The sequence below is a fragment of the Spea bombifrons genome, chromosome 1 (assembly GCF_027358695.1).
Source record: "Spea bombifrons isolate aSpeBom1 chromosome 1, aSpeBom1.2.pri, whole genome shotgun sequence".
NCBI classification, from domain to species: domain Eukaryota; kingdom Metazoa; phylum Chordata; class Amphibia; order Anura; family Pelobatidae; genus Spea; species Spea bombifrons.
In genome coordinates, this window is record NC_071087.1 from 34892980 (window position 1) to 34918141 (window position 25162).

General features: G+C 40.9%; 1 protein-coding gene across 5 annotated transcripts in view; it reads right to left on the reverse strand.

The window, feature by feature from the left end:
• The window catches only part of ARFIP1 (ADP ribosylation factor interacting protein 1), a 43782-nt gene that overhangs the window by 1219 nt on the left and 17401 nt on the right, over positions 1 to 25162 (reverse strand). For 4 of the 5 annotated variants that reach the window (XM_053460514.1, XM_053460508.1, XM_053460500.1 and 1 more), the window contains 5 exons: positions 21757 to 21852; positions 20356 to 20462; positions 18773 to 18994; positions 14350 to 14507; positions 5170 to 5344 (listed from right to left, as the gene is read on the reverse strand). In XM_053460514.1, coding sequence (XP_053316489.1) covers positions 5170 to 5344; positions 14350 to 14507; positions 18773 to 18994; positions 20356 to 20462; positions 21757 to 21852 — 758 coding nt within the window. The remainder of the gene's footprint in view (positions 1 to 5169; positions 5345 to 14349; positions 14508 to 18772; positions 18995 to 20355; positions 20463 to 21756; positions 21853 to 25162) is intronic. The other variant, XM_053460521.1, reaches the window with a different exon arrangement.

The window sequence follows — 25162 nt, forward strand, 5'->3', positions numbered from 1 at the left end:
GCTGCAGTAGTGGATGCCCACTAGAGATGGAAAATGTCTGGAAATTTTGAAGCCATGGAAAAAATCTGTTCCCCCCCCCAATTTTTATGTTTTTGTTTTTTTTCCAGACCTTCCTATTCTCTAATGCCTACCAGAGGTACTCTGAACAGATGTCCCAATCCGTTGGTAATCCTTTAAAAGATTTTCATGGCATTTGGACAACATAGGATATGGCAGCTGTTTCTGGGCTACAACTCATATGTCAGCATACATTTAGTACGGTATACCTACCACGAATGGTACCATAGTACCCTGCTCCCCACAATTCCCCCAAGCAATCCCCATTCATCAAACGATTTAGGCATACATGTTTTAGATGGGTGGTATATCACTTTGCCCCAATGCACCTCGTTATGTGTGCGCGGAAGCAACCATCCAAACTTCCTGTTCTCGGGACCTACATGATTATTCTTTTTTCATTAAGTTATCTCTCACTATTGCTGTCTTTGTAATGTATGAGTGCAAAGAAGGGAGAACTTTAGGATATGAAATTAGATAATACTAGTTGTGCCTCATTCACACAGAGCTCTGATGCCCTAAGGTAAACTTTTAAATACCTTCAAACAATTACTAAAAAACAAAAGCACAAGCAATGGTTGATTTTAATTTAAAAAAAACTCTCCTTTGAAGGCCCAGTCCTCAAATAAATAAGTGATGTAGATGATCAAATGGTGAATTTCTAGTACTTATAACAATGCATAATCATCAAAAAAACTCCCCACCTACAGTAATAAATAAAGGAGCGGGGAGCAGACAATTGACCACAAGAATAAAAGCACGTTATGTGATTTTTTGGGGGTAAAAGGGGTGTGTAGGGGGTTAACATTTTAACCAGTGCAACCTCCCTCTTGAGATGTTTTGTCTTTATGAAAAGAACAAATGGAGGCCCTGCAAATTCTACCAGAACACTTTGTCTGAGGTTAAAATATAAACTGAATACATTTATTTAATCGGCTTTCGGCAACATCATCAATACAGCCGTTTCCCTTAATGTAATTAGGCTGCTAAGGACCAGTAAGCTTCTTGGAATGATCTGTGTGTCCAAAACAACCGAGTTTCTACGCTAATAACCACCGAGCTGCAGGGGGAAGCTTTGTTCTCACTGACCCTCTGCCTCTGCCTTTTGTGAGAAAAGAGTCGCATGATGTCACCGTTGAAAGTTCACGCTACCTCACCAAAATCGATTTAGGGGCCGAGTATGGATTAATCCTAATAGTAACTATAAATATAAACGTGTGGTAGATGCGCTGAAAGGGTTATAACTGCACCAGTTGAATTTACTATCACATTTTAAAAACTCCGGTAAAGTGGAACGGCTCTTGGATACCAAACGACATTATGATGCACAAAAGATACCTACATCAGATATTCTGCAAATTGCTATCAATAATTTCAAGCAATTTATTTGTTTTATATATACCGTATTGGCTCGGATATAGGCCGCCCCCGTATATAGGCCGCACCCTAAAAGTTTGGTGCTTTTTTAAAGAAAATTTTTTTTCTTTAAAAAAGCACCAAAAAAACCATGCTGCCACTCTGTCCCCCCCCGAGATATGCTGCCACTGTCCCCCCCGAGATAGGCTGCCACTGTCCCCCCCCCCGAGATAGGCTGCCACTGTCCCCCCCCCCGAGATATGCTGCCACTGTCCTCCCTCCCCGAGATATGCTGCCACTGTCCTCCCTCCCCGAGATATGCTGCCACTGTCCTCCCTCCCCGAGATATGCTGCCACTGTCCTCCCTCCCCGAGATATGCTGCCACTGTCCTCCCTCCCCGAGATATGCTGCCACTGTCCTCCCTCCCCGAGATATGCTGCCACTGTCCTCCCTCCCCGAGATATGCTGCCACTGTCCTCCCTCCCCGAGATATGCTGCCACTGCCCTCCCTCCCCGAGATATGCTACCACTGTCCTCCCTCCCCGAGATATGCTACCACTGTCCTCCCTCCCCGAGATATGCTGCCACTGTCCTCCCTCCCCGAGATATGCTGCCACTGTCCTCCCTCCCCGAGATATGCTGCCACTGTCCTCCTCTGCCCCCCCCCCCGACTTACCGGAGCAGACTCCCGGGTGTCTTGCGGGGCCGGAGGGGGACATCTACGCAATACAACTTCGGGTGCCGGCACCGGAAGTTGTATACGCGTATTGCGTAGACGTCCCCCGCCGGCCCCGCAAGACACCCGGGAGTCTGCTCCGGTAAGTCCGGGGGGGGGTTGGCGGTCCGCACGATGCGCTTAGACAACCTCCCGTGCCGGCACCCCCCCCCCGTGGGAAGTGCTGGCAGGGGAGGCTGTCTGAGCGTATCGGGGAGTAGGATGCAGGTCTGCAGGTCCCCTGCACCGCTGTGGGGGATCTGTATTCTAACCACCCTGCCCCGCTAGACCCCCACTTTAAAGACTTAAAGTGGGGGAAAAAAGAATCTAAGCGTTCTGGCAAAGCTAATGTAACAATCTACTGTCGTGAAGCCTACCCGAGTCATTCTTCATCATCATGCAGATCCTGAAGAGTAGAAGTCACTTACAATGCTGAACAAATGCTTTCCAATGTGCAATTTTAAGAAAAATCTGTAAATACCATTATGTAAATAAGTTCATAAAATGGTAAAATACCCAGGGAACCAATAATATAGATGTTGGCATTTTAGAGTCTTTCTACAGTATAAGATCAGCCCCTGAAGCTACCGTCCCCATCCCAGCTGAATATTCTTTGACTCTACATGTGATGCCGTTAAGACGGGAAAAGTTAAACACGCAGGCTTCAATTTATTCCCCATGTTTCCTAAGGGGGTAACCCTAAAAAAATGATATGAAAAACTAAACTGAGCAAGGGTCATGAAGAGAAATGTATGAGTGTGATTTACAATTCACACCCTGCTCATCAATTCATGGGAGATCGATGCATCAACCAAACCCATGTTAAGTGGAAAGAAACCTTTTTACAATTGAAAAGCACCCACCAAACGGGTCCAACGGATCCCTGAAGAAACCTGAAAGGCGAAACACGTAGGTTTCACCTAGCCTGAGCATCTATTTTTCCTTGTTTGATCTACAATTCTTTCAAGAACTAACGATTTCAGAACCCGATGAATACCAATGTTTGTTTTTGGGGTTTTTTTTTTTGACAGGGACCTAATGTTACAAACTCAAGATGGGTAAGCAGAAACCACTGAATGGAAGCATCCCTCCAGATTTTCTGGAATGAGCTCCTGAGCTATTCGTTACAGCAACTCGCCAGCAGATACACAATACTTACAAGATATATTGTCACTCACAATATAAGATAGGAGCTTCACGGCCCAGTCTGGCGGGACTGAATTGTTAAGGCTTTATTTTAATGAATTAAATAAAGATTATATGTTATTTATAGATAGGTAACCTTTCCCGATCAGTTTAGTTTTTTCATTCCTCTTACAGTGAACAGAACTGATCAGTTGTAGACCAAGAGCTTGTTTCTTTAGCATAATCATGGAATTTAACCCCTTCTTATGTGTGCTTGCCTTGTGACAATGTACATTCATGTACAGCCACATATGCTGCATACATTTGGCCAGGGGTATCATGTCACGTGCTTGTCTCACCTTAAACTAGGTAACTATGAATAGCTTATCTTGAAGATACTAATCTTCCCAGAGAAATTGGTGTTTAAAAGCTAAAATAAAAAAAATAAGTACAAAAAAATATCAGAAGTAAAAAGCCCTTCCCTGTTGCTGAACAAACATTTTATTCCAAGGGAGGACATTTTTTTCTGCAGCATATATTTAATATTTCAGCTATGTGCTTTTACAGTCTGCTTCACACGTGTTAACATTCTTAATTCCTGAGAGAATCAACACAGCACAATGTTTTCTGAAGATATGTGACTAACGTCTGCGCTCAAAGTGTCTTAATCACAGACTTCCACGTTGTTTTGTGCAGTAAGGCTGAACGTGATGCCGATCCATCATAGCCGACATGTACAAAGCATACAATGTTTGGTCTTTGAAGATCTGAAATTTTCATACCTCTGCTTTGCCTGGCTTAGCTCAGATGCATGATTTTCTATGGCAACATTGGTGTAACTCTGCGTTCTCCCACAACAGTCTCAATCCCTCAATTTTTTTGGTATCTACATCTCGTCACGTAAACAAAACATTCTTGGAAATCTGAAAGAGCTTTCTGTGCCGGCATGTCTTCCTATGAAATTATTTGCTTATCCTTCATGAGGACCATTTCAAGAGCCGCTATACATTTGTTGGTGGGCATCTATGGATAAAACGGTTTGAAGGAATGCTTCGTGCAGAAGAATTATATATTCAAAACTGGAATATACATGTCTCTTGGATAAGTGGAGCTACTGTATTGTGATCGTAACACTAATTCTCAGCAAATGGGAAGACACTGGGCATAAATTGAACTCCTGAGATGTAAAGTGAATTGCAAGTGAGCCTGCGTCACAATTACGGTGCAGTTTTAGACGTCAAACAGTGCAGATTACTTTGATCAATGTTTATCAGTGTTCACACACTGTTGGAGGTCAATGCAAAGGCTACACCTGCTGAGTTTTTGCCAAGTGCCACCTAACAAGTGAACAGAAGTGACTGGTATTGAAGCTATAAGGGGTCAGAACCCCTATACATTACCATTTAGAACAACATCAGCCAAAGGAGAACAACACGAGCACACTGCGTTTCAACCTGTTAGTATCATTTATTGAAAGCTGCCAGCTAAAATGACCTGAGGCAGATGGGTGTTGCTTGCTTTTGGAAGAATAAAAAGGCATACAATCACCCTAGTACTACAGTGAGACAATGTAAAAGGGAGTATCGCCTAAACAGTGATTTCAATGTCAATGTAGAACACAAGAAACATTATCTACTGTCTAGCAATAATTGCAAGTAAATGTATAGATCCCGCGTTGTCTCCAGTCCTATACATATTCAAGTTATATTGTATCAGGTACTTCTAGCAAGGTCAGGGAGAGAGCAAATTTGAAATCTTGTGTTATAATGCAACCTAATTGGTCAGCTAAGTGCAGAACAGAGCAATGCTAAACACACAAAAGCATCTCGTATGGGACACACACACACACACAATGTCAGGCAGCAGGCAGAGGGTGTTTTGGTTTTTTAAACCTATGCACAATATGGCAAGTTACCTTGTTCTCCTCCAGAAACTTTAGTTTGATAGAAACATCACTTCGCATTCTGTCATACTTCTCCTTGTGCGCCTGGAAAAGCTGCTGCGACTGCTCAATCTTCGGCATGGTGGTGGCATCTCGGGGCCCCATATTCAGTTCTTCCAGGTCTGTGCGATATGCGTCATACTCGACCCTGTCATGTAAACAAACCGCAGACCAATCACTCTCTATGTTGGTTATAATTTGAGGGATTAGCAAATGAGCTGGCTATTCAGGTAATATAAAGGACGTGAGAAACGGCAGCTTTCATCCGCATGTGCCTTGGTGAGAAAGTTGTCAAACAAAGTTAATCAAGGTGCCTGGTTAAAACAATGTAATCTTCTGCCACTTACAGGGTTAATTTTATATGTATATTCAATGTAGATCACACAGACATTTATTTGATGGCATTTAGTGAAATGACTTCTCAAGGTTGGATATACTGTGAAACTAACGCTTCACGTTTCAGGTTTATTTTCCCATTAATTACAGATTTAACGCTCACCTAGCGAGATGCACGTGTTAGGAGAGTAATACTGGTTTAATGTATGGGTGTAACAATGCTAGACTTAATAAAACTATAATTATTTGGCATAGTGAAGACAAAGGAAAGCTAATCATCCCACCTGGAGCCTTTTGTCTGTATTAGAGACAAAGCCGACGTCTCAGTCTCTTAAGACTAACAAAGCCGTCTGAACACCGGAAACCGATGCCCAGAATTCACATTTGTGAGAGCGCAGCATTCGGAACCTCATTTCAATTTTTTTCTTTGTTCGACGCTTCCATATAAGCAACCCTTCAGCAGAAAACCTGTAGCTCTCCACAGATTCAGCCACCATGTTGGTCATCTTAAACCAAAACCTAAGGGTGCGCCATTTGAAACCACTGGTTGAACCTGGCTGCCATGCCAACATTATGGGGTCAGCAGTACAAGATTTTAAGGGTCCTAGCTTCTCCATTCCCTTTACATGGGTCTTTTAATATATATATATATATATTCTTTCAACTTTCTACAAGGATATGCTTTGTTCCCGACAATGCTTTCTCAAGGATTTATTTACATAAAATAGATCTAAATAAATGATAGACTGTTCTTGATGTGTCCTTACCAAGAAACAATTATTTACATGAGAACCGAGCATGAAATCTCATTGCTCATTTGTAATTGTAGACCGATTAACAGGTCGTTGCTTCCTGTTACAACTGAAATTGACAAATGAAGCAGAATTTTTTTTTGTGAAACATGCCCAGTCTTCACACGCACACTCATTTCCATTACCAATATAAAAATTAGCAAAGGGCTGATGCTAACAAAAATTGTTTACCGCCAGCCGACTCAATTAAAATCTGGAAGAACCACAAAAGTATCCATACGGTTCTATTTTAAAGACTAAATTTCATCGACAATATCTGAATTCAGACTCTCTTACAGAATGACGTGATATCTCAGTGTCAGTCAGGGGTCAGTGTTTTACTCATCTCCAGGTCTAGTGCATGAAGGTGCAAGCCAGGCATTAAGAGCACATGAGCTGCTCCCGATGCATTCTCCACTAGCAGCAGGGTCAACCATTCCGCAAACACAATGAGACCATAATGTAATCTCAAAAGGAGAAAAAAAAATCCCTCTCGACTCCAAGGCAGCTGGACTCACTCTGGATCAGCATTTCCATATCTACTTTTACTTGTGATAACCCTGAATACATTTCATATCTAGTAAAACATGCAAAGTTTTTTTGAATATATTAATTGAATTGGCCAAATCGGTTTCAGATGGAAGTCTGTTCCACAATTTAACAGCCCTCTATGTTTAAGATGAAAGCTCTTTTCTTCCAACCTTAAGGGATGACCACTAGTTGTCTGGATGGTATGAATTATAGAGACCTCCAAAAAAGATCTCTTATTGACTTTGGACATTCTGAAAGACATATCTTTTACACAGTGAAGCACCTACAGAACTTACTGTGAGAGCACAAAATAACTATTTTAACAACCCCCCCCACCACCACCAGCATTGGAAACCAAAAATAGACTGTTACTATGACGATTGCTGCCTCTATTTGTGAAACAAAATACAAATGGGTTAAGTGAAACCCTTATTTTTCAAGCATCCCAAAGAAGGATTTATGATTGTGGCATACAAGCGTTACCTCATCGAATTCCTACATAGAATCTTTACCTTTTGAAGAAACTTCACCGCCTATACCCTTAGAGTGTTGGGTATATATGGAAGATTTACCGGAGAAACCCTAAGGAAGTCATTCAGTGTTCAGAGTGTGCTTCTGAAAAAATATCACAGTTTCTGATGCAGCTTTATCTGAAAAGCTCTTGTTTCTCACAGCTAATGCGGTTTATCTGCATGTCTCCTTGTTGGTTATGTGGTGACAAAGATACGTCCATGTACCTCAGTAAGTACAGGACCATTCATGTTTTTGTTTACATTTAGTGCCTCTTTAAAGGGACCCCTTCAGCCATCATATACACTTTAATGCATATGATAGCTGAGGGGTCCCTTTAAGTCCATGGTGGCCACCTTGCAGTACATAGGGGGATTCAGGGCATGTAATGGATGGAGTTTCAAGCCGCAAATCAGCTGAGAAAAATGTCAGACAATGGAGAAAGCGGGAGCTGCAGTTTCTCTCTGAGCCAAGTATTTTTTCAGCTTTTTACAATGAAGAAGAAAGTGCGTACAAAGTACTTCTACATATGCATTCATTGTTCTGGGGCTCCCTGGGACACTGGCATGCCTTTGTAACCTGATAGTGTGATGTAACTTATGTTTAGGTACAAAAAAATAAGATGTCATACTTTGAACAAATGCCTTATTTTAATGCATGATACTAAGAAGACAGCTGTGCTCCATCGCACCATACATCTGCATGCCCAAATATATCTGCACGTGATCTGGAGATGCCATCAATCACAGATACTCAGGACTGTGCAAGATCAGACTTGAGAGGGCAATAACATTTTTACAACTATGAAGCACATCAACATTAATTATGGGAACCTGTTACATGGTTTCACAACAAGCTATTAAACTTTACCAGAACCAGTGCCACAAACATTATTTTGTATTATTTGATGTATTAAATGAATGGGATGTGGGTTGAAGAACACCACACTGAAATACCGGTATATATATATATACACACATTAAGGCAAAGCTGATTCTTCAATACATCGAAAGAAAACAGGGAATCGGTTCTAAAGTATGCACAGAAGCAAGGGTAGCTTAGTATACAGCACTAAAAAACCCACACAACTTTTTACACCGATATTCAGTGAATACTATGAAGAGATAGGCGCTTATGGCTACAGCGTCTACGAATGTTTAACAGTTATGACAACGCAACTAGTCGGATGTCATAATGCACGGAGTGTGACAAATCTATGCTACAGCCAGGAGAGAATATATCCATAGAGATCAATATAAAACAGCACAGGCCATTGGGTGTCCTACCTGCATGGGATTTGTGCAGCCTTGACCAAGGGTCCAAATGTGAAATTTGACAAAAAGCAAATACTTATTCAATCCAGAATTAGGCCTAGAACAAGGGTCTTAATCAGGCTTCAGAATTGGGCCATGAGAAATTGTTACTTAACCAAACAGTGGTCCAATTGGCACTTTACTGAAAACAGAAGACATCACAATGATCATCATCATTAATTTTATCCTTATTTGGAGTTGGATTACTCCAAATAAAGCAGTAAAAATGCTTTGTTTTTCAGAGATTACACTTAAATGGGACCCTAAAAAAGTATCTCAGGATGTAAAAGAGGGGTAAATTTACTGATAAACAAATTGCTAGGAGCTAAAAAAAAAAAAACAAACAAAACAAACAAAAAAACTAATTGCCTTGTTCCTTATGCAGCATTAACCGCTAATGGGAATGGCAACAAAAGACTTCTTTTCAGATGTGCTAACGCATAGGGAAAAACTGATCTCATCAATGAATTAAAAGGAATCTAATCAGCTAGATGGTGGGTTTCAAAGCTCTTGAGTTCAAATTCAATACCAATTTAGGTAACAATATCTTAACATATCTTAACAAGATACTGCAACTGGTATACCAATTGACCCAAAGGTGATATATTCTCCAATAACTACAATATGCTGGAGTCTGCAAAAAATTACCTACTCATCAGACTAATCTCATTTTTTTACAAAACAATTTCACCCTTGTCGCCAAGGACGTTCACGACGCAAGGCAGGTACAAGTTAGCTGTAAATGCTCTTCTTGTTACTGCCTGCTCCATGGGGGAAACATCAGCAGCAAAAGGCAAACTTTTTTGGTGACTACAATGTCATTGCTCACCATTTATTTCACTCCTGGCTAAAGCTTCGTTACCTTGGTTAGACAAAGCTCATCTTTAAAAAGCGGTGAATAATAATAAAACGGTGGCCAATATTATGCTTGTTTAATCGCATAATTAGACCCAGGATGCCAATTATAGTCTGGTTTTATGTTGGCCTGTTTTAACCAAGCATTCTTGGCTTAACTAGCGAAAACCTTCTCTATGTTACAACTCTGGGATCATTTACATTTCTTAAAGTTCTGTTGTATCCATTCTCATCAAAGTTGAAAGAAAGAATTACTAAATATCTGGATGTAGTTTGCAGGATAAAATATACCTATGAGGAGCGGAAGTCTTGATTTTATTAAGGAATTTGACACTTTCCCTAACAGAAGACTGTTGCAGTGTTGAGCTGTTGAATGGATAAGGCAATGGTTGGATGATCCGAGGCAGACGATTCTAGTTAATGGAGTATATTCAGAAAAAGGACTTGTTACTAGGGGGCTACCTCAGCGATCAGTACTAAGACCCATACGTTTTAGTATTTTATTAGCTATATTACAAAAGATCTTAATGGCATGTCAAGCAGAAGTGGTAGAGGCTAATACAGCAAGTGAGTCTTATCTGTCAAATTAGGCATCTATCTGCACCTGAAGCGATTAAATCATTAGTTTATACTACTTCTATTTTAAAAATGAAATAAAAAAAGACCAAAAAACTCTCAGCTGTCACTTCTATCAGGAAACAATTTATTTTGAAATCCACTTTTGAGCAAGTTGTTACAAATCCTACAAGGTGGACGCTTAGATGTATGGAAGGCTTATTTAGGATTATCCATGCTTTTATCTTCCTGGCGGCTTTCCATATTGTTCTCGTCTTGTAAACATATTAAAATAATGAGTAGCGTAGAGCGGAGCCAGCAAGGAGGAGGCACAGAAAAGGTGCATTTCAGCTCCCAAAAATTGAAACTATCATTCAACCCTAAAAATGTCCAGATTTTATGTAATGATCATAAACTCAGGCCAACAGTTTAAAGGAACTAGTCTCTGTAGAGCAAGAATTGTTATTCCTTCAGTACCTGGCTATGTGCAGAGCACCTTGCTTTCATTTAGGCAAATATACAGATAAGTAGGGCTGCAACTAACGATTATTTTAATAATCGATTAGTTGGCCGATTATTTTGTCGATTAATCGATTAATCGGATAAAAAAAAACATTATTTTAAATTGAAGAAAAATTGCAATAAAAAACGTACAATTTACACTTTCATCTCTTTATTGCAATGGCCTCTCTCTATTCACCTTCTTATTTTACTGACATAATACAAGCTACAAGAACCCAAACACAGTGCTTTACTAATACAAAGTTATTAGTAAATATTAATTCATATGTTAACTATTTTTCATATTTAATAAAAACTGAGAAAAAAGCCTTGTTTAATTTTTTTTATTTACCAAACTGCCCCCAGTTATGCACATCTGACCCCCAGCTTGCCACTCTGCCCCCATATATGCCTTATACCTCTTATATGCCAGATTCCACTGTGCCCCCTGATATGCCACTGTGCCCCTGATATGCCTTATACTCCTTATATGCCAGTGATATGCAACTGAGCCCCCGATATACCTTTTAGCCCCAGATTTGTTTTATGCCCCCCTGATACCCCCTATATGCCACTGAGCCCCCTGATATACCTTTTACCCCCAGATATGTTTATGCCCCCCTGATATGCCTAATATCCATATGCCTTATACCCCCTATATGCCCTAAAAATTCATAATACCCCCCATACACCACTATAACTCACCCATACACCACTCTGGCTCCTCCCCCTCCCATACACCACTCTGGTTCCTCCCCTCCCATACACCACTCTGGTTCCTCCCCTCCCATACACCACTCTGGCTCCTCCCCCTCCCATACACCACTCTGGCTCCTCCCCCCTCTCATACTCCACTCTGCCTCCTCCCCCCTCCCATACACCACTCTGCCTCCTCCCCTCCCATACATCACTTTGCCTCCTCCCCCTCCCATATACCACTCTGCCTCCTCCCCTCCCATACATCACTTTGGCTCCTCCCCCTCCCATACTCCACTCTGCCTCCTCCCATACACCACTCTGGCTCCTCCCCTCCCATACATCACGTTGGCTCCTCCCCCTCCCATACATCACTTTGCCTCCTCCCCCCTCCCATACTTCACTCTGCCTCCTGTGAACCTCCGTTTCTGACAAGACACCAGGGAGCCGGGTAGAGAGGCAGAGTGGCGTATGAGAGGGGGAGGAGCCCGAGTGGTGTATTGGAGGGTGGCTCCCATACACCCCTCTGACTCCTCCCCCCTCCCATACACCGCTCTGCCTCTCTACCCGGCTCCGTTACTGAAGGCACTTTCATTGCAGCTTCATAGAAGCCACAGTGTAAGTGAAGGGCAGTAACGGAGTCTGTCTGTGCGATGCAGAGAGGATGATTCTCTGTCAGCCGGTGGGGGTCTGCATCGCACAGACAGACTCCGTTACTGCCCTTCACTTACACTGAGGCTTCTATGAAGCTGCAGGGAAAGTGCATGTCAGTAACGGTGCCGGGTAGAGAGGCAGAGTGATGTATGGGAGGGGGGAGGAGGCAGATGGGAGGGGGAGAGAGACGGAAGTGAGAGACCGGCCGACAGTGAGAGGAATCCAGGTCCCCTGCAGCGTAGCGGGGGATCTGGATTCCGGTGTTATAATCCGATCTCTGTTTGAGATCGGATTATATAAGGAGAGGAGTTTTTCAGAGCATTTGCTCTGAAAAAACCTCTTTTTATAATCAATAAAAATCGATCCGATTAATCGATGATGAAATTCGTTGACAACGATTTTATCGATTATTATCGATTTTATCGATTAGTTGTTTCAGCCCTACAGATAAGGACAGAGTGCTTCTGGTTTCATACTGTGAGAATGTTTCATTATGTACTGCAAATGTTCTACTACTTGCATGAAATTCTTGAAAAAACCTCTGGCTCCGTTTATATCGAGGGTAAGAAATGTACCTGCTGAAAGCCTTTCTTTTTGCGAGAAATGTCATGGAGGCGCAGAACTAACGTTGGTGATCAGCAACCTCTGTAGCTCAGCTAATAAATGACAGTTCTCACGGGAGATGGCCGCCTTATTAATCTTCCAGCTTTTACAGGAAGTCAAAAAGCAAGAAAATTGATTCTTTATTCTTTCTGGTGCCCTACATAAACCGCACAGGGGGGAAACCAGGGGAAGTTTAATCATTGGTCATGTTATGGTGCATCGGGAAGGCATATCTTAATCAACCACCTGCAGAGTGAAGTCGATAACCTGGTGAAGGCTACATTTCAGTGAAAATAATGAACCCACTGCTCTACCTATTGATTTCTAAGTAGATAACCCAACAGGCACGTGCACCTACTAACAGAAATGCTGGAACAAAACTCATCCTTTTGTAGAAACAAGTTTTACTGAAATCCATTTGTGAGAAGGCGACGGGTCTGTGATTACAGACTTAAAGAATAGAAACCGTTCCATGAATAGAACATGGATCAACCGCTGCTCAACGTGCTTCTCTACAACCCAAACGACAGTTCAAAATCAAACCAAAAGGGATAGGAACAGCTGTTGGAACCTGTAATTGATTTCTGAGGTATTAGTAAATCACTCTTTAAAGGGACACTTTAATACACATGACAGCTGTGCAGTCCATTTTTCAAATGCAGAATCCCCCCAATGTATTTGTCGTTTCGGCCAGATGCATCTCCATGCACGTGATGTGCTCACTTCCAGTTAGATCCAGCGCTGGTTCTGCTGAATACAGCATGGCGGGAATTGTTTAGACCCCACCACGCATGTGTGAAGCCTTCCCATTGATTTAAACGCGAGCACTTTCCTGCCACCAAGTGGCAGCTTAAGCTGTCAATCAGTGACAAGACATCCTCCCCATTGAAGTACTTACTACCACTGATTGACAGACAGCTTAAGCTTCTGTGGGAAGAAAATTCAGATCATAGAGAAACACGTAAGATTTTGCAGTTTGACAATTCTGTCAGTAGTAGGGTTTTTTTTTTTTTTGGAAGAATGTATATTAAAGTACTCAGAGTACTTGCATATAAATTCTTCTATAGTGGGGCTTCAAGGATAGCAGCCCACCCCATTAAGTTTCGGCTTTATTGGTTAAACCATATTTTTGCTAAAACTTAAGGTGCACCCCGTGGGTTTCGTTGCACCAATGACGAAGCTAAGCCTCTTCACAGCTGTAGTATTGTGGGGGGAGCTAAACAAACCTATAGCACAGAAAGAAAACAGATCTGCTAATTCAAAACTCTGTTAGGGTAATCAGTAAGAGCATGAAATGTATCTCAAACATTAATCTTAACATGTCTGTATGAATGTATAATGTAGTGAATGCACATCCTCTAGATTGTAAGCTCTTTTGAACTGGGACCTCCACACCTGTTTCTGCGTGTTATCTTATGGCATATACTAATTGTCATGTCCTGTCTACCCTTTGTACAGAACTCTGATGGTGCTATATAAAATATTCAATGATAATATTGGCGAGTTATAGGTTCTTCTATTGTCGTTGGGTTTGTAAATCGCAATTCTATGGCTTTATCACCACAATAACCTATGTAATGTTCTTGTTGAATGGTATATTCCAAATATTGCAGAAGAATCAGTTTGCATATTAACAGTCCTATTTACACAACCTTGAAAGTATACTACTGAAATCTCATCATCCTTGTCTCGCGAGAGAAATCGTTTTTTTAATTTAAGGTAGAATCTCCAAAAAAAATCCCAAAACCTACATATATAAAAAAAAATGGAAAAGTTTATAAACCTAATGTCCTAAAACAGTTCATTACCTGGCTGTTTCATACTGCTTGACAGTAACTAGAGTGTCTTCTATGGTCTTGTTTACCAGGGTGTTTACGCTAGAGATGAAGAAGTTGATGGCTCCAAGAAGCGTTTCCCCATTCTTTGCAAGTAGTTTCTGCGTGTCTGCGTTGTATCCAAACTCCTCCTGCAAGAAGAGTCAAATTAATAAATGTTTGCCTGCGGATGACTAACTCCACGATACCAACCATATTGCATTTTAGTAACAAGGAACTATACACTACTTCTAATTGTGATATGGATCATTCATTTTACACAACTTCGAGTGCCACAAAATCAGAACAAATAAACCATATAGATTGCAGGAATATGTGTGATACTATATATATTACAAGTAAATAAAATAGTATTTCATAACAGGAATAATTGGAAACTACAAATAAGGACAGGCTACAATTGCCTTACGCATCAAAAATAGAATGAAAATGTTGCAAGTGAAGGTCTGCAGCTGGTATACAAAGGCAGCCAAACTCACTAATTCTTAATTGATTACAAATGGAAAGTATCTATTTAATATTAGTATCTATAAATCATCCTTGTAAAAGAAACTTATTGCTACAAAATATTAAATAAAATATAAAGATAATATTGCCACAGTTCATGAAGACTAATATGGAAGGGACCTTCCGTTACGCCATACAGCCACAAACACTTAGCTTTTAAAGAAGCTGCAGCTCCAGAGATTGCTGGCAGCAAGTATAGGACTAAACAGGAGAAATGTTTGGCCAAACAAGTGTCCTCCCCGCCAAAGAAGTTATGGAGTGTCAGAAGGGGACTCCGATGAACCCCTCCATATAGTCGCTAGGGGAAAATATTTAAAGGGGATGTTCTTTTTCATACATAGATAGCTGGACTATCCCTTTTATTCAATACAAGGATCTGTGTTACAATATGTTACTTTGGCAGTAATTGATTTAGTATTATTTTGGCAGCACTCCAGACTCCTTGCATTTACCATCTGCAGACATTCGATTGCTACATTTTAATTCTTCATCATATCTACGCACAGAAAAATCACTTAGCAAAAAGCAGACTAAAAGGATCCCAGGAATTTCTGTGCTGTGTCAGACCAAAAGCAAGCAGGTGGACTCTCTTTCATGTCAGGGACTAATGCATGTACAGTCACGTTCAGGCCACCCACCACACTTTCCTTCATGTTTCTGTCCAATAAAAAAAGCCAAATCTGTGTATTTACAAAGTAAAAATGCCAGTGTGTTATTTTGTCAATTAGGATTGAGGCGGATAGTACATGTCTAAAGTATCTGATTAACCACAAACCAGTCCTGCTACAGAACATACGCTATATGGACAAAAGTATTAGGACACCTGACCATTACACCAACATGGACTTTCATGCCATATGATTCTAAATCCACAGATGCAGTTGGTCCCCCTCTTTGCTGCTATAACAGCTTCCACTCTTCTGGAAAGGCTTTCCACAAGATTGTGAAGCGTTTATGTGGGAATTGTTGCCCATTAGAGCATTTATGAGGTCAGCAATGATGTTGGATGAGAAGGCCTGGCTTGCAATCTCCGTTCCAATTCATCCCACGGGTATTCAATGGGGTTGAGATCAGGGCTCTGCGTGGGCCAGTCAAGTTCTTCCACACCAAACTGGACAATTCTATGCCTTCACCTTAGCGGGAAACGTTTGGGGAAGGCCCTTTTCTATTCCAGTGCACAAAGCGAGGTCCATGAAGACGTGGTTGGATGAGTTTGGTGTGGTAGAACTTGACCGGCCCGCACAGAGCCCTGACCTCAACCCCATCAAATACCTTTGGGATGAACCGGAATGGATACAGAAAAACTCTCCAAAATCTTGTGGAACCCCTTCCGAGAAGAGTGGAAGCTGTTATAGCTACAAAAGTCCCTGTTGGTGTAATGGTCAAGTGTCCCAATACTTTTGTCCATATAGTGTAGCTTCAGCCATCGCCGCTCGGTGTGGAGGAGGTCTCTCTTTGTATCCATACACAGAAAATCCATAGAGTCCTGACTCACTGTCTATAGCTGTTTATCATTCTACATTAAAGTCTAATGACAAAGCAAATTGCCGATCGTCTGCAACCTATGTTTTACCGTCTTATTTTGAACAGTTATGAAACACCAATAAATATTACTCTAATTAGTCTTCGGCAGATTTTAGAAAATCTCTGCACATTTCAGTTGGCTGCACAATAAGCTGTAATAAGCGCCTCAGAATGTGGCAAAACATACCGTATTTAATGTGTCAATTTATTCTTTACTCTTCATGTATGTATAGTATACAACGATTAAGTTATGTGTAGGGTAATCACTATACATGCTACTACTTCTGGCAAGAGTAACATTTCTATTCTCATATAAACAATTATCTTAAATGCTAAATAGCTCAACACTAATTGCTGCAAAATTACTGGGTATAATAGAAAAAGATTTAACTTCAGGATTTAGAGAACCCCATAAGAGCACAGAATCCCTTGGGAAGAAACATAAAAGAGAATGTTCCTATTAATAAAGACGGGTACAGTGTCAGTCAACATTTGTACATTTAATAGAACTTGAAATGTTACACAGCAAGAAGATCAGAGACGCTGATGTCATTTGTGCAGTAACACGGAGTGAGAACAATAACAGGGGGTGGGCAGGCGGACAATTATACGTGATCAAAGCGGAGCTCAGATGTCAAATAAATCATTTCTTAAAGCCTAAGGAAAACAAACCATGACAAGAGCTTCAGGTACAACAGGAGGGATGGGAGGCCCAGTGGCTAGCTGGCACATAGCCAAGGCAACGAGGGAGCTCAGCTACTAGAACAGGATCTTCCCAGCAGGTCCCGAGGATAAGGGTGGGGGCCCAGGAATATCCATTTAAAACAGGGGTGTGGAAACTGGCAGAGAATGGAAAGATTCCCAAAACTGGAACACAATAAATTGTAGCCTGACAAGAGCAAGGCACTGATACACTTTAATGCCAGCATATCGTATGTCTGCTCATGCCCTGTAGGACTGCAGGCTCAAGTTGTGATGTATTCACGGGGGCCACAGCTTCAGGCCTGATTCGTTGTGTCCTGTCTACCCTTTGTACAGCGCTGTGGAATCTGATGGCCCTATTTAAAACAATAGGTTGCACTCTACTTTAAATAAAAGACGCTATGTATAAATGGGCCAGTTTGAACAGAGACTTTTAATGCCCCGCATAGGGCAAAGAAGCCCAATAGTAAATATGCTCGGGTGATGACACCCCACAGATTTGGTGCAAAATTAATGCATTGTAGGAGTAGCAGGGGCAAAACAGGAGTCTCCATGAAGCCAAACCCATATGCTTCCTGCTCTGCTCATGAAAAATACTCAAACCCCAAATATAATACAGATTTCTCTTCCTTTTTTACATACACAGAATGGGGTAAATTATAAAGCCACTAAAAAGTTACCATGTTTATTATAATTCACATATAAAGGTAGTTTCTGCATTTTCAGAATTTTTCACATCTATAATAGATTTTCCAAGTTGGCTATCCCTCTACATGTGCTAGGGCTCAGAAATAACACTTTCTTATATCTGTGTTCTTTGCATGGCTCTGTATTTTTTAACACAGTCCTTCCAAATCGTGAAAAGCAAATTAATCGTAGCAGCGACTGGAGAAGAACTATAAAACGTAGAACCGGTTTGGCAACTGAACAGCTAATCACTGGAAGCCCGTAATTGGCATTAAGAAAAGCGATTAAAATCTTGAAATGCCAGACTTGAGGAGCAAAAACATTGTCTGGTTCATACTTTTTTTCTAAAATATTTGGCTGTCTCTGCTATACTCATGGCAAAATAAAATGTAAAATTGGAACACGCAGCAGGTAACACTAAAATAATTATGTAATAACCCGGTTCATAAAAAAACTAATAAAACGAGATGGAGCTGCAGTTCAGCCTATTCCGATGACGCTAACACTAAACGCAATATTGAAGACATCATTCTTTGTACTGTTGCCCAAATAGTTAACCAAAAAGAATTCTTTAATGATAAGTTTTGCCTCATTTATATTTTTACTGGGGACATTTAATTATCATGTGACACAAAAGCAGGCATTGATTCTTGCCACTAGTGTCGCCGCAGGAATTGTGGTGCACAGCTGTAACCGTTTGTAAATGGTTTGTAAATGGTGAGCCAGTCTCCCACTGGATGGTCTCTCTCTATTATTTTTTGTAGGGGGTAGGAATCAATCTCAGTTTGTTTCAAGAGAGTGACAGCTTTATGTGTCAGAATTCTCAGTGGCATTTTGTCATGGTGGGCTTATATCAAAAAGGGGGGTTATAGACTCATTTCTTTGCAGCCTTAAAAGTTCTGCCATTTTATTACGGAAAAAAAATAATCTCAGAACGAATGTTGACTTAATTCATTATGACGGAATATATGCTTACATGTAGTTCTAAAGACTTTAAGCTGAGGTCTGAAAAAGCATCTCCAAGTTGCCTCTGGGTCTGCACCATCTGATAGAGCTGTGATGACAGCGTCTGAGCCAGCTTCAGTATATGCTCGTACTTCTTCTTGTTGTCCCGAAGAATTTCTATCTGAGCCTCCAGCTCTAAATCCACTGTTCTTGAGCCTCGTCCCAGTTTTTCCGAGATAATCTGGCGGGTGCACTGCACATGGGATAAACACAGCAAAAACAAATAATGTAATCAAACTAATATTTCACAGCTCAGCATCTCTGTATTCATGCGCAGGGTAAAAGCGATCAATGCATCTTCAATCGTAAATCTAACCACGCTGCAAACATACAGAATTTAGACGAATTCTACTCTTATCTGTCCTGCGTCAGACCCCGGGAAGTAACGTGTGAGAAATACCAAAAAAAGAACCAAAAAACACTGAAAGCCAAACTTGTAAAGGGCAATTCTGGAACAAAGGAAAGTAGGCAACCAGCAAGAACATTCCACTGGTTGCCATGGCGATCACACCAGATTCAAACTTAGCACCAGAATTTTGCTTTGGAAATCTAAGAACTAGTGTGAAGCAGACATCGACTATTCTGGAATTTTAGCCATGCAGTTTATAACAAGTGGGAATTACTTAAGGGCTAAATCATTGCAAAACACATTAACTGTAAATGATAACTTTGAGATAAATACACAGCATGCTTAGACGCAGGATGTGTATCCCTGGCTGAGGTGTTTAACCACAGAACATTTTTGGGTGCAAACACTATCATTCCTGCATGCCTTTATCTTACAAGAACGTGCATGTTGTGCGTGGTGAGGAGAATCAATACCAGCTCACGCTTTCTGACAACCGTTCTCGATTTTTCCTTAGGCTGCATGTTTATTAGCCATCAGGGTCTGAATCAAGCCTCAGCAAGCACATTTTGTTTATAATTAGATGGGCTAGATAGGTAGCGCGGTCCCTTGGGTTAAGGATTAAGAAGAACATCTAGTGACGGCCATGGGAGGGGGGCCATTACTGACTGATGCCTGCAGATTTAAACTGTTCATAGATAAAACAAATGCAATCAATGCTTCGTGTAATGAGACTTTTTTTTCATAATTTATATACGAACAAATAACAGAATAAAAGTAGATTAAAAAAGCATTAAAGTAAAGTGGTGGGCGAGCAAACATTAAACATTACCTATGCTTAGTTGTTTCAAATGGTAATCTTGCCATATGACATTGGCTAGAAAGACTAATTCCAGGGTTCCTCAGTGATGTTAAAACGCGCACGCACGCACACACACGCGCACGCGCACACACACGCACACACACGCACACACACGCGCACACACACGCGCACACACACGCGCACACACACGCGCACACGCGCACACACGCGCGCACACACACGCGCGCACACACGCGCGCGCACACACACGCACGCACACACGCACACACCTCACGGTTTGGGTCTGGGTTCTGGTAATTTGTTCCTTGTTTTTAAATACGCCATAATCTCACACCATGGCTGTCGCAGCCTAAACTTGGTATTAATTAGCATGCGCCATACGTACCTTGTATGTGTTTAAACTCCATCTTCTTACTAGCTCTAGCTTTTCAATTGCTGTACTTTTTTGTTCATCAAAAAGGACAACTGGGCCACTTTTCTGTGGTTTTCCCCCTAATGGAAGATACAAAATTATAAAATGTCACAAAGGGGTCTGTTTAGGTTACAATCAGAAGAATGACCCAAAAAGGATTGATTCAAGTACTTCTGCCACCCATTTCCAATTAAGACAAAAAACATACAGACAATAGCTAAAGCAATAGTTTCGAAAAAAGATTATACCTGGACATAGAAACTATGGAACCTATTCACTAAACCACAAACGAGGGATCTAGCAGGACAACTTTGACCCATCAAAGGACAAGAGAGGTACTAATGTATCGCGCCCACCTGCTGTTCTATACTTCTGGTGTGTTGGTTTAATCATTTAATTACTCATTTTGGATACAGACTTCTTGTAAGTGCACCCTCCATACTTGTGGTTTAGAGAAGGGAGCTCTAGAAGCGTGAAGTAATAACAGATACACATGCTAGCATTGGGCAATCACATTGGATTACATTGACCTGCAGTTACAGCTCGGTTAGAATGTGTCCATAACACAATAATGTCTTCCATAACCATCAATCATCGTTAGGTGTACTAAATACGTAAAAACAAATGATTATCCGACTATAATTTGCCATGCATATTATAAAAATCAAAGAAAAACAAACATTCCTTCATTGAAAAAAAATGTAACATTTGCCTGATGCGAAAGCATAGATGCATTAAAGTGACTTATCACATTTTATAAGCGTTAGGATAAAGAGTAAGGAAAGAAACTAGGAATAATAAGCAAGTTTAATTTACATGGGATAAAGGGATACACACAGGTAGAATATTTCATTATAACTTCCATTTATCACAGCTTGGGGCGTGTGAGGGTTATGAGAGCAAGAGTCCTCCAGGTTCAACACGTCGCCAATAATTAACGCTCCATATTTTGGAAAAAATGATTAGACAGTAAGTTAATTAACTTGTAAAAACATATATATGACCATGCCTGCCATAGTAGCCAAACCAGGTCCCATTCTCAGTAACTCTATTAAAACTGTTACCGTCTATGTGTTTTATTTCTAATCAATTCAGAAGGGTCAACGGTCATCTGCTTATTCTCTAATCATGACCTTGAGCTTACAACTCAGTTTTACATAAAAGCAGCCACTTGCAGGACCAAAATAAGACTTTGTTTGGCGTTTCTTCAATGGCAACAGGTGAAATACTGATTCAAATGTGAATGCTTAATTAATTTTGGAACAGGATTCATTTTAAGACGTGCAAAAAAACAAAGGCGTGTTAAGGAAAGGAAGAAAGATTAGTGCAGAGCCAGCAGATCCCGGGGAGTTATCCAGTGTGCGTGGCTGGTACCTGGGGGAACAATTATATCATCTCCTTGTCCAGCCAGTCTGCTAGCTGCTGTACTACTAGGAGATATTACAGGAGACCGGGGTGTGGAGAGGGAACCTGGAAGAAGCACAAGAGTCATAGACAACACGTTACTGTTAAAGGATGGGAATCCGTGCCAGTTTATATATGCTGCGTAGGCATTTATACATTGGCTGCCTGCTGCGGTAACGTGACTTCAGTTCTACGACGGAATGGCAGCATTCGATAGTTACCTATTGGCAGGTGCTGAGAGCTGTAGGATTTGAGGATTACAAACTAAATGGTTGGCAATATAGTACATTTTAGATATAAAAATATGGTATATACCATATATAAACACACAAGTATTTTTTGTTTCACATTTACTGAGTGCATATAGCATTTTTTAAGCATTAACAAATAAACCTCACCATTCTAAAACTGAAGGGATTATGAAATCTATATTTGTATTTAAAATACAGGAAACAAATTACCGTATTTGCTCGATTATAAGACGAGGTTTTTTTCAGAGCAAATGCTCTGAAAAATACCCCTCGTCTTATAATCGGGGTCGTCTTCTAATCAGACCTCAAATAGAGGTCTGATTAGGAGACTAAGATCCAGATCCCCCGCACCGCTGCAGGGGACCTGGATCCTCCTGTCGTCGCCCCCCCCACACACGCATTCTTACCGGTGCTTCCGGAGGTGAAGTTGGCAGCGGGGGTTTGTATGCGTCCGTCGCAAATACCTTCCCCGACTGTCAGAGACCAGAGTTCCAGATCTCTGACAGCCGGGGAAGGTATTTGCGATGGACGCATACAAACCCCCGCTGCCAACTCCACCTCCTTCCGGCTGCCGCGGAATGAGACGTCAACCCGCTGCCCCGGCAATACAGCAAGAAATTGGAAGCACCGGTAAGTAAGTAAGTAAGTAAGTAAGTGTGTGTGTGTGTGTGTGTGTGTGTGTGTGTGTGTGTGTGTGTGTGTGTGTGTGTGTGTGTGTGTGTGTGTGTGTGTGTGTGTGTGTAGGGCATTTCTGGAATGCCTTACACCCCTATATGCCACTCTGGCACTTAGGGGGTTAAAAGGCATATTATGGGGCAGAGTGGCATATAGGGAGGTATAAGGCATTTCAGGAGGCAGAGTGGCGTTAAGGGGGCATTTAATAGAGCACTCTGCCTCCTGAAATGCCTTATACCTCCCTATATGCCACTCTGCCCCATAATATGCCTTTTAACCCCCTAAATGCCAGAGTGGCATATAGGGGTATAAGGCATTTCTGGAGGCAGAGTGCTCTATATAATGCCTTTTAACTCCCTTAATGCCACTCTGCCTCCTGGAATGCCTTATACCTCCCTATATGCCACTCTGCCCCATAATATGCATTTTAACCCCCTAAATGCCAGAATGGGATATAGGGGTATAAGGCATTTCTGGAGGCAGAGTGGCACATAGGGGGTCAAAAGGCATACCATGGGGCACAGTGGCATATAGAGGGTTAAAAGGCATATCATGGGCCACAGTGCCATATTGGTGTGGCAAGCCTGGGGGCAGATGTGTGTAACTGGGGGACAGGTTGGAAAATACAAGAAATAAAAACAAAAAATATTTTTCTCAATCATAGCTTTTATTAAAAAAAATAGTTTACATGAATTAACATTTACTGGTAAAACTTTTTTCCTTTAGGGTCGTCTTATATTCAGGCTTTTTCTTTTTTTCCTAAGTTAATATTCAGATTTTGGGGGGGTCGTCTTATAATCAGGGTCGTCTTATAATCGAGCAAATACGGTAGTTCAAACCAAGTTTTTGAACGCTAATGTAAATTACTATATACAACGCTACATTAAATGCTGAAAGAAAAAAAACAGTTTTTTTACCCCCTTCTTAACTATATGGCAATTCAAACTGAATTGTAAATGAAGTTTTATTACACAAAACGAGCAATGCACTCATACTTTTAAAGTATTGATTTAAATTGTTTTAGCTCCATTGACAAACCAATTACCAACAACTGTAGAAATTTTAGGAACGTTAAGAAAAACATACTGCAGCAGAGCGAAAAAAGAGAGTAATTAATTATATGCAGATATTTTAGATCTTTAGAGTAGGATTTTCAAGTCTGAAATGAAAACCATCATAAGTCATGTGACATCTGGGGGCAGAGTGGCATATCAGGGGGGGTATAAGGCATATCTGGGAGGCAGTGTGGCAAGCCTGGGCTCAAATTTGCATAACTGGGGGGACAGGTTGGGAAATTAAAACAAGAAATGTTTTATTCTGCTGTTTGTTTTTTACATTCAGTTTGTTCAATACATTATTTAAACGAAAAATTTACATTTATTCATCCGATTAATCAAAAAAAAATCAGCCAACTAATCGATTATGAAAATAATCGTTAGTTGCAGCCCTAGTGTAATTTAAAATTGCGTTATGGTGACCAAGGCACACAGCAGGAGGAAGAGGACACAGGGAGGGTTTACCAAGCTCCAAGTGGAGGAACTCATTACACATACATCTTTCTTTCTATTTTGACTTACATTACTCGACTCGGGACACAGATGTACCTGAAGTATCATTCCTGGTAGCTATGGATCCCGGTTACATGTGGTTTGTCAAGGCTTGCCCTTGATGCCTGTAGTCTTGTCATAATCAATTCTATGATAGGCTGTCTGAAATTCATTAGTTGTTCCAATACCCTCATGTGCTCTAACCTCAGCCTAATTTAGCAGCCTTGTGTGGGAGGCAAGGGTTAACGTTTAGTAGTAGTTTCAAGACGACATGGAGCTTTTAGACTTGCCGGTCTTTTGAGTTTAACAAAATGATTGAAAGTAACATAAAAGATCTCCAAAGAATAAGCCTGTATTCTACTATAATTGCCATTTGACAGGTAGATCTTTCACAGTCGAAGCTGATGTCATACCCACCCATACAACACAGGAATAAAATGCAAAGCTTTAAAAAGCTGTAAATGTAACTTTTTTTATTGAAATATAGGTTTATGAAGGATTACACAAATCTTTAATGAGGCAGATATACAGCTCCAGAGTACTTATGTGGTAAAATTTAGTAGTGTTATAAAAAGGAACCAGCATGAGAACAAGGTTATTCATTTATCTCATATGATGGGAAGAATTAAACTAGAACATTATTTTATGGTCTGTACGGTATAAGGATCCCTTGCATGAGGAAGATATGAATCCAGGAAAAGAAAGTATAAGATAGCAGGGTCAGATAAAATCTGAAATTAGATTTTCTTTTCTAAATATTTCAAATTAATATTTCAAGAATTACCATATTTATCGGCGTATAACACGCACTTTTTTAAACTAAAATATGAAGTTGAAACCCTACCTGCGTGTTATACGCCGATAAATCCTAGAGCTGCACAATCTTCCCCTGCACAGCTCTCT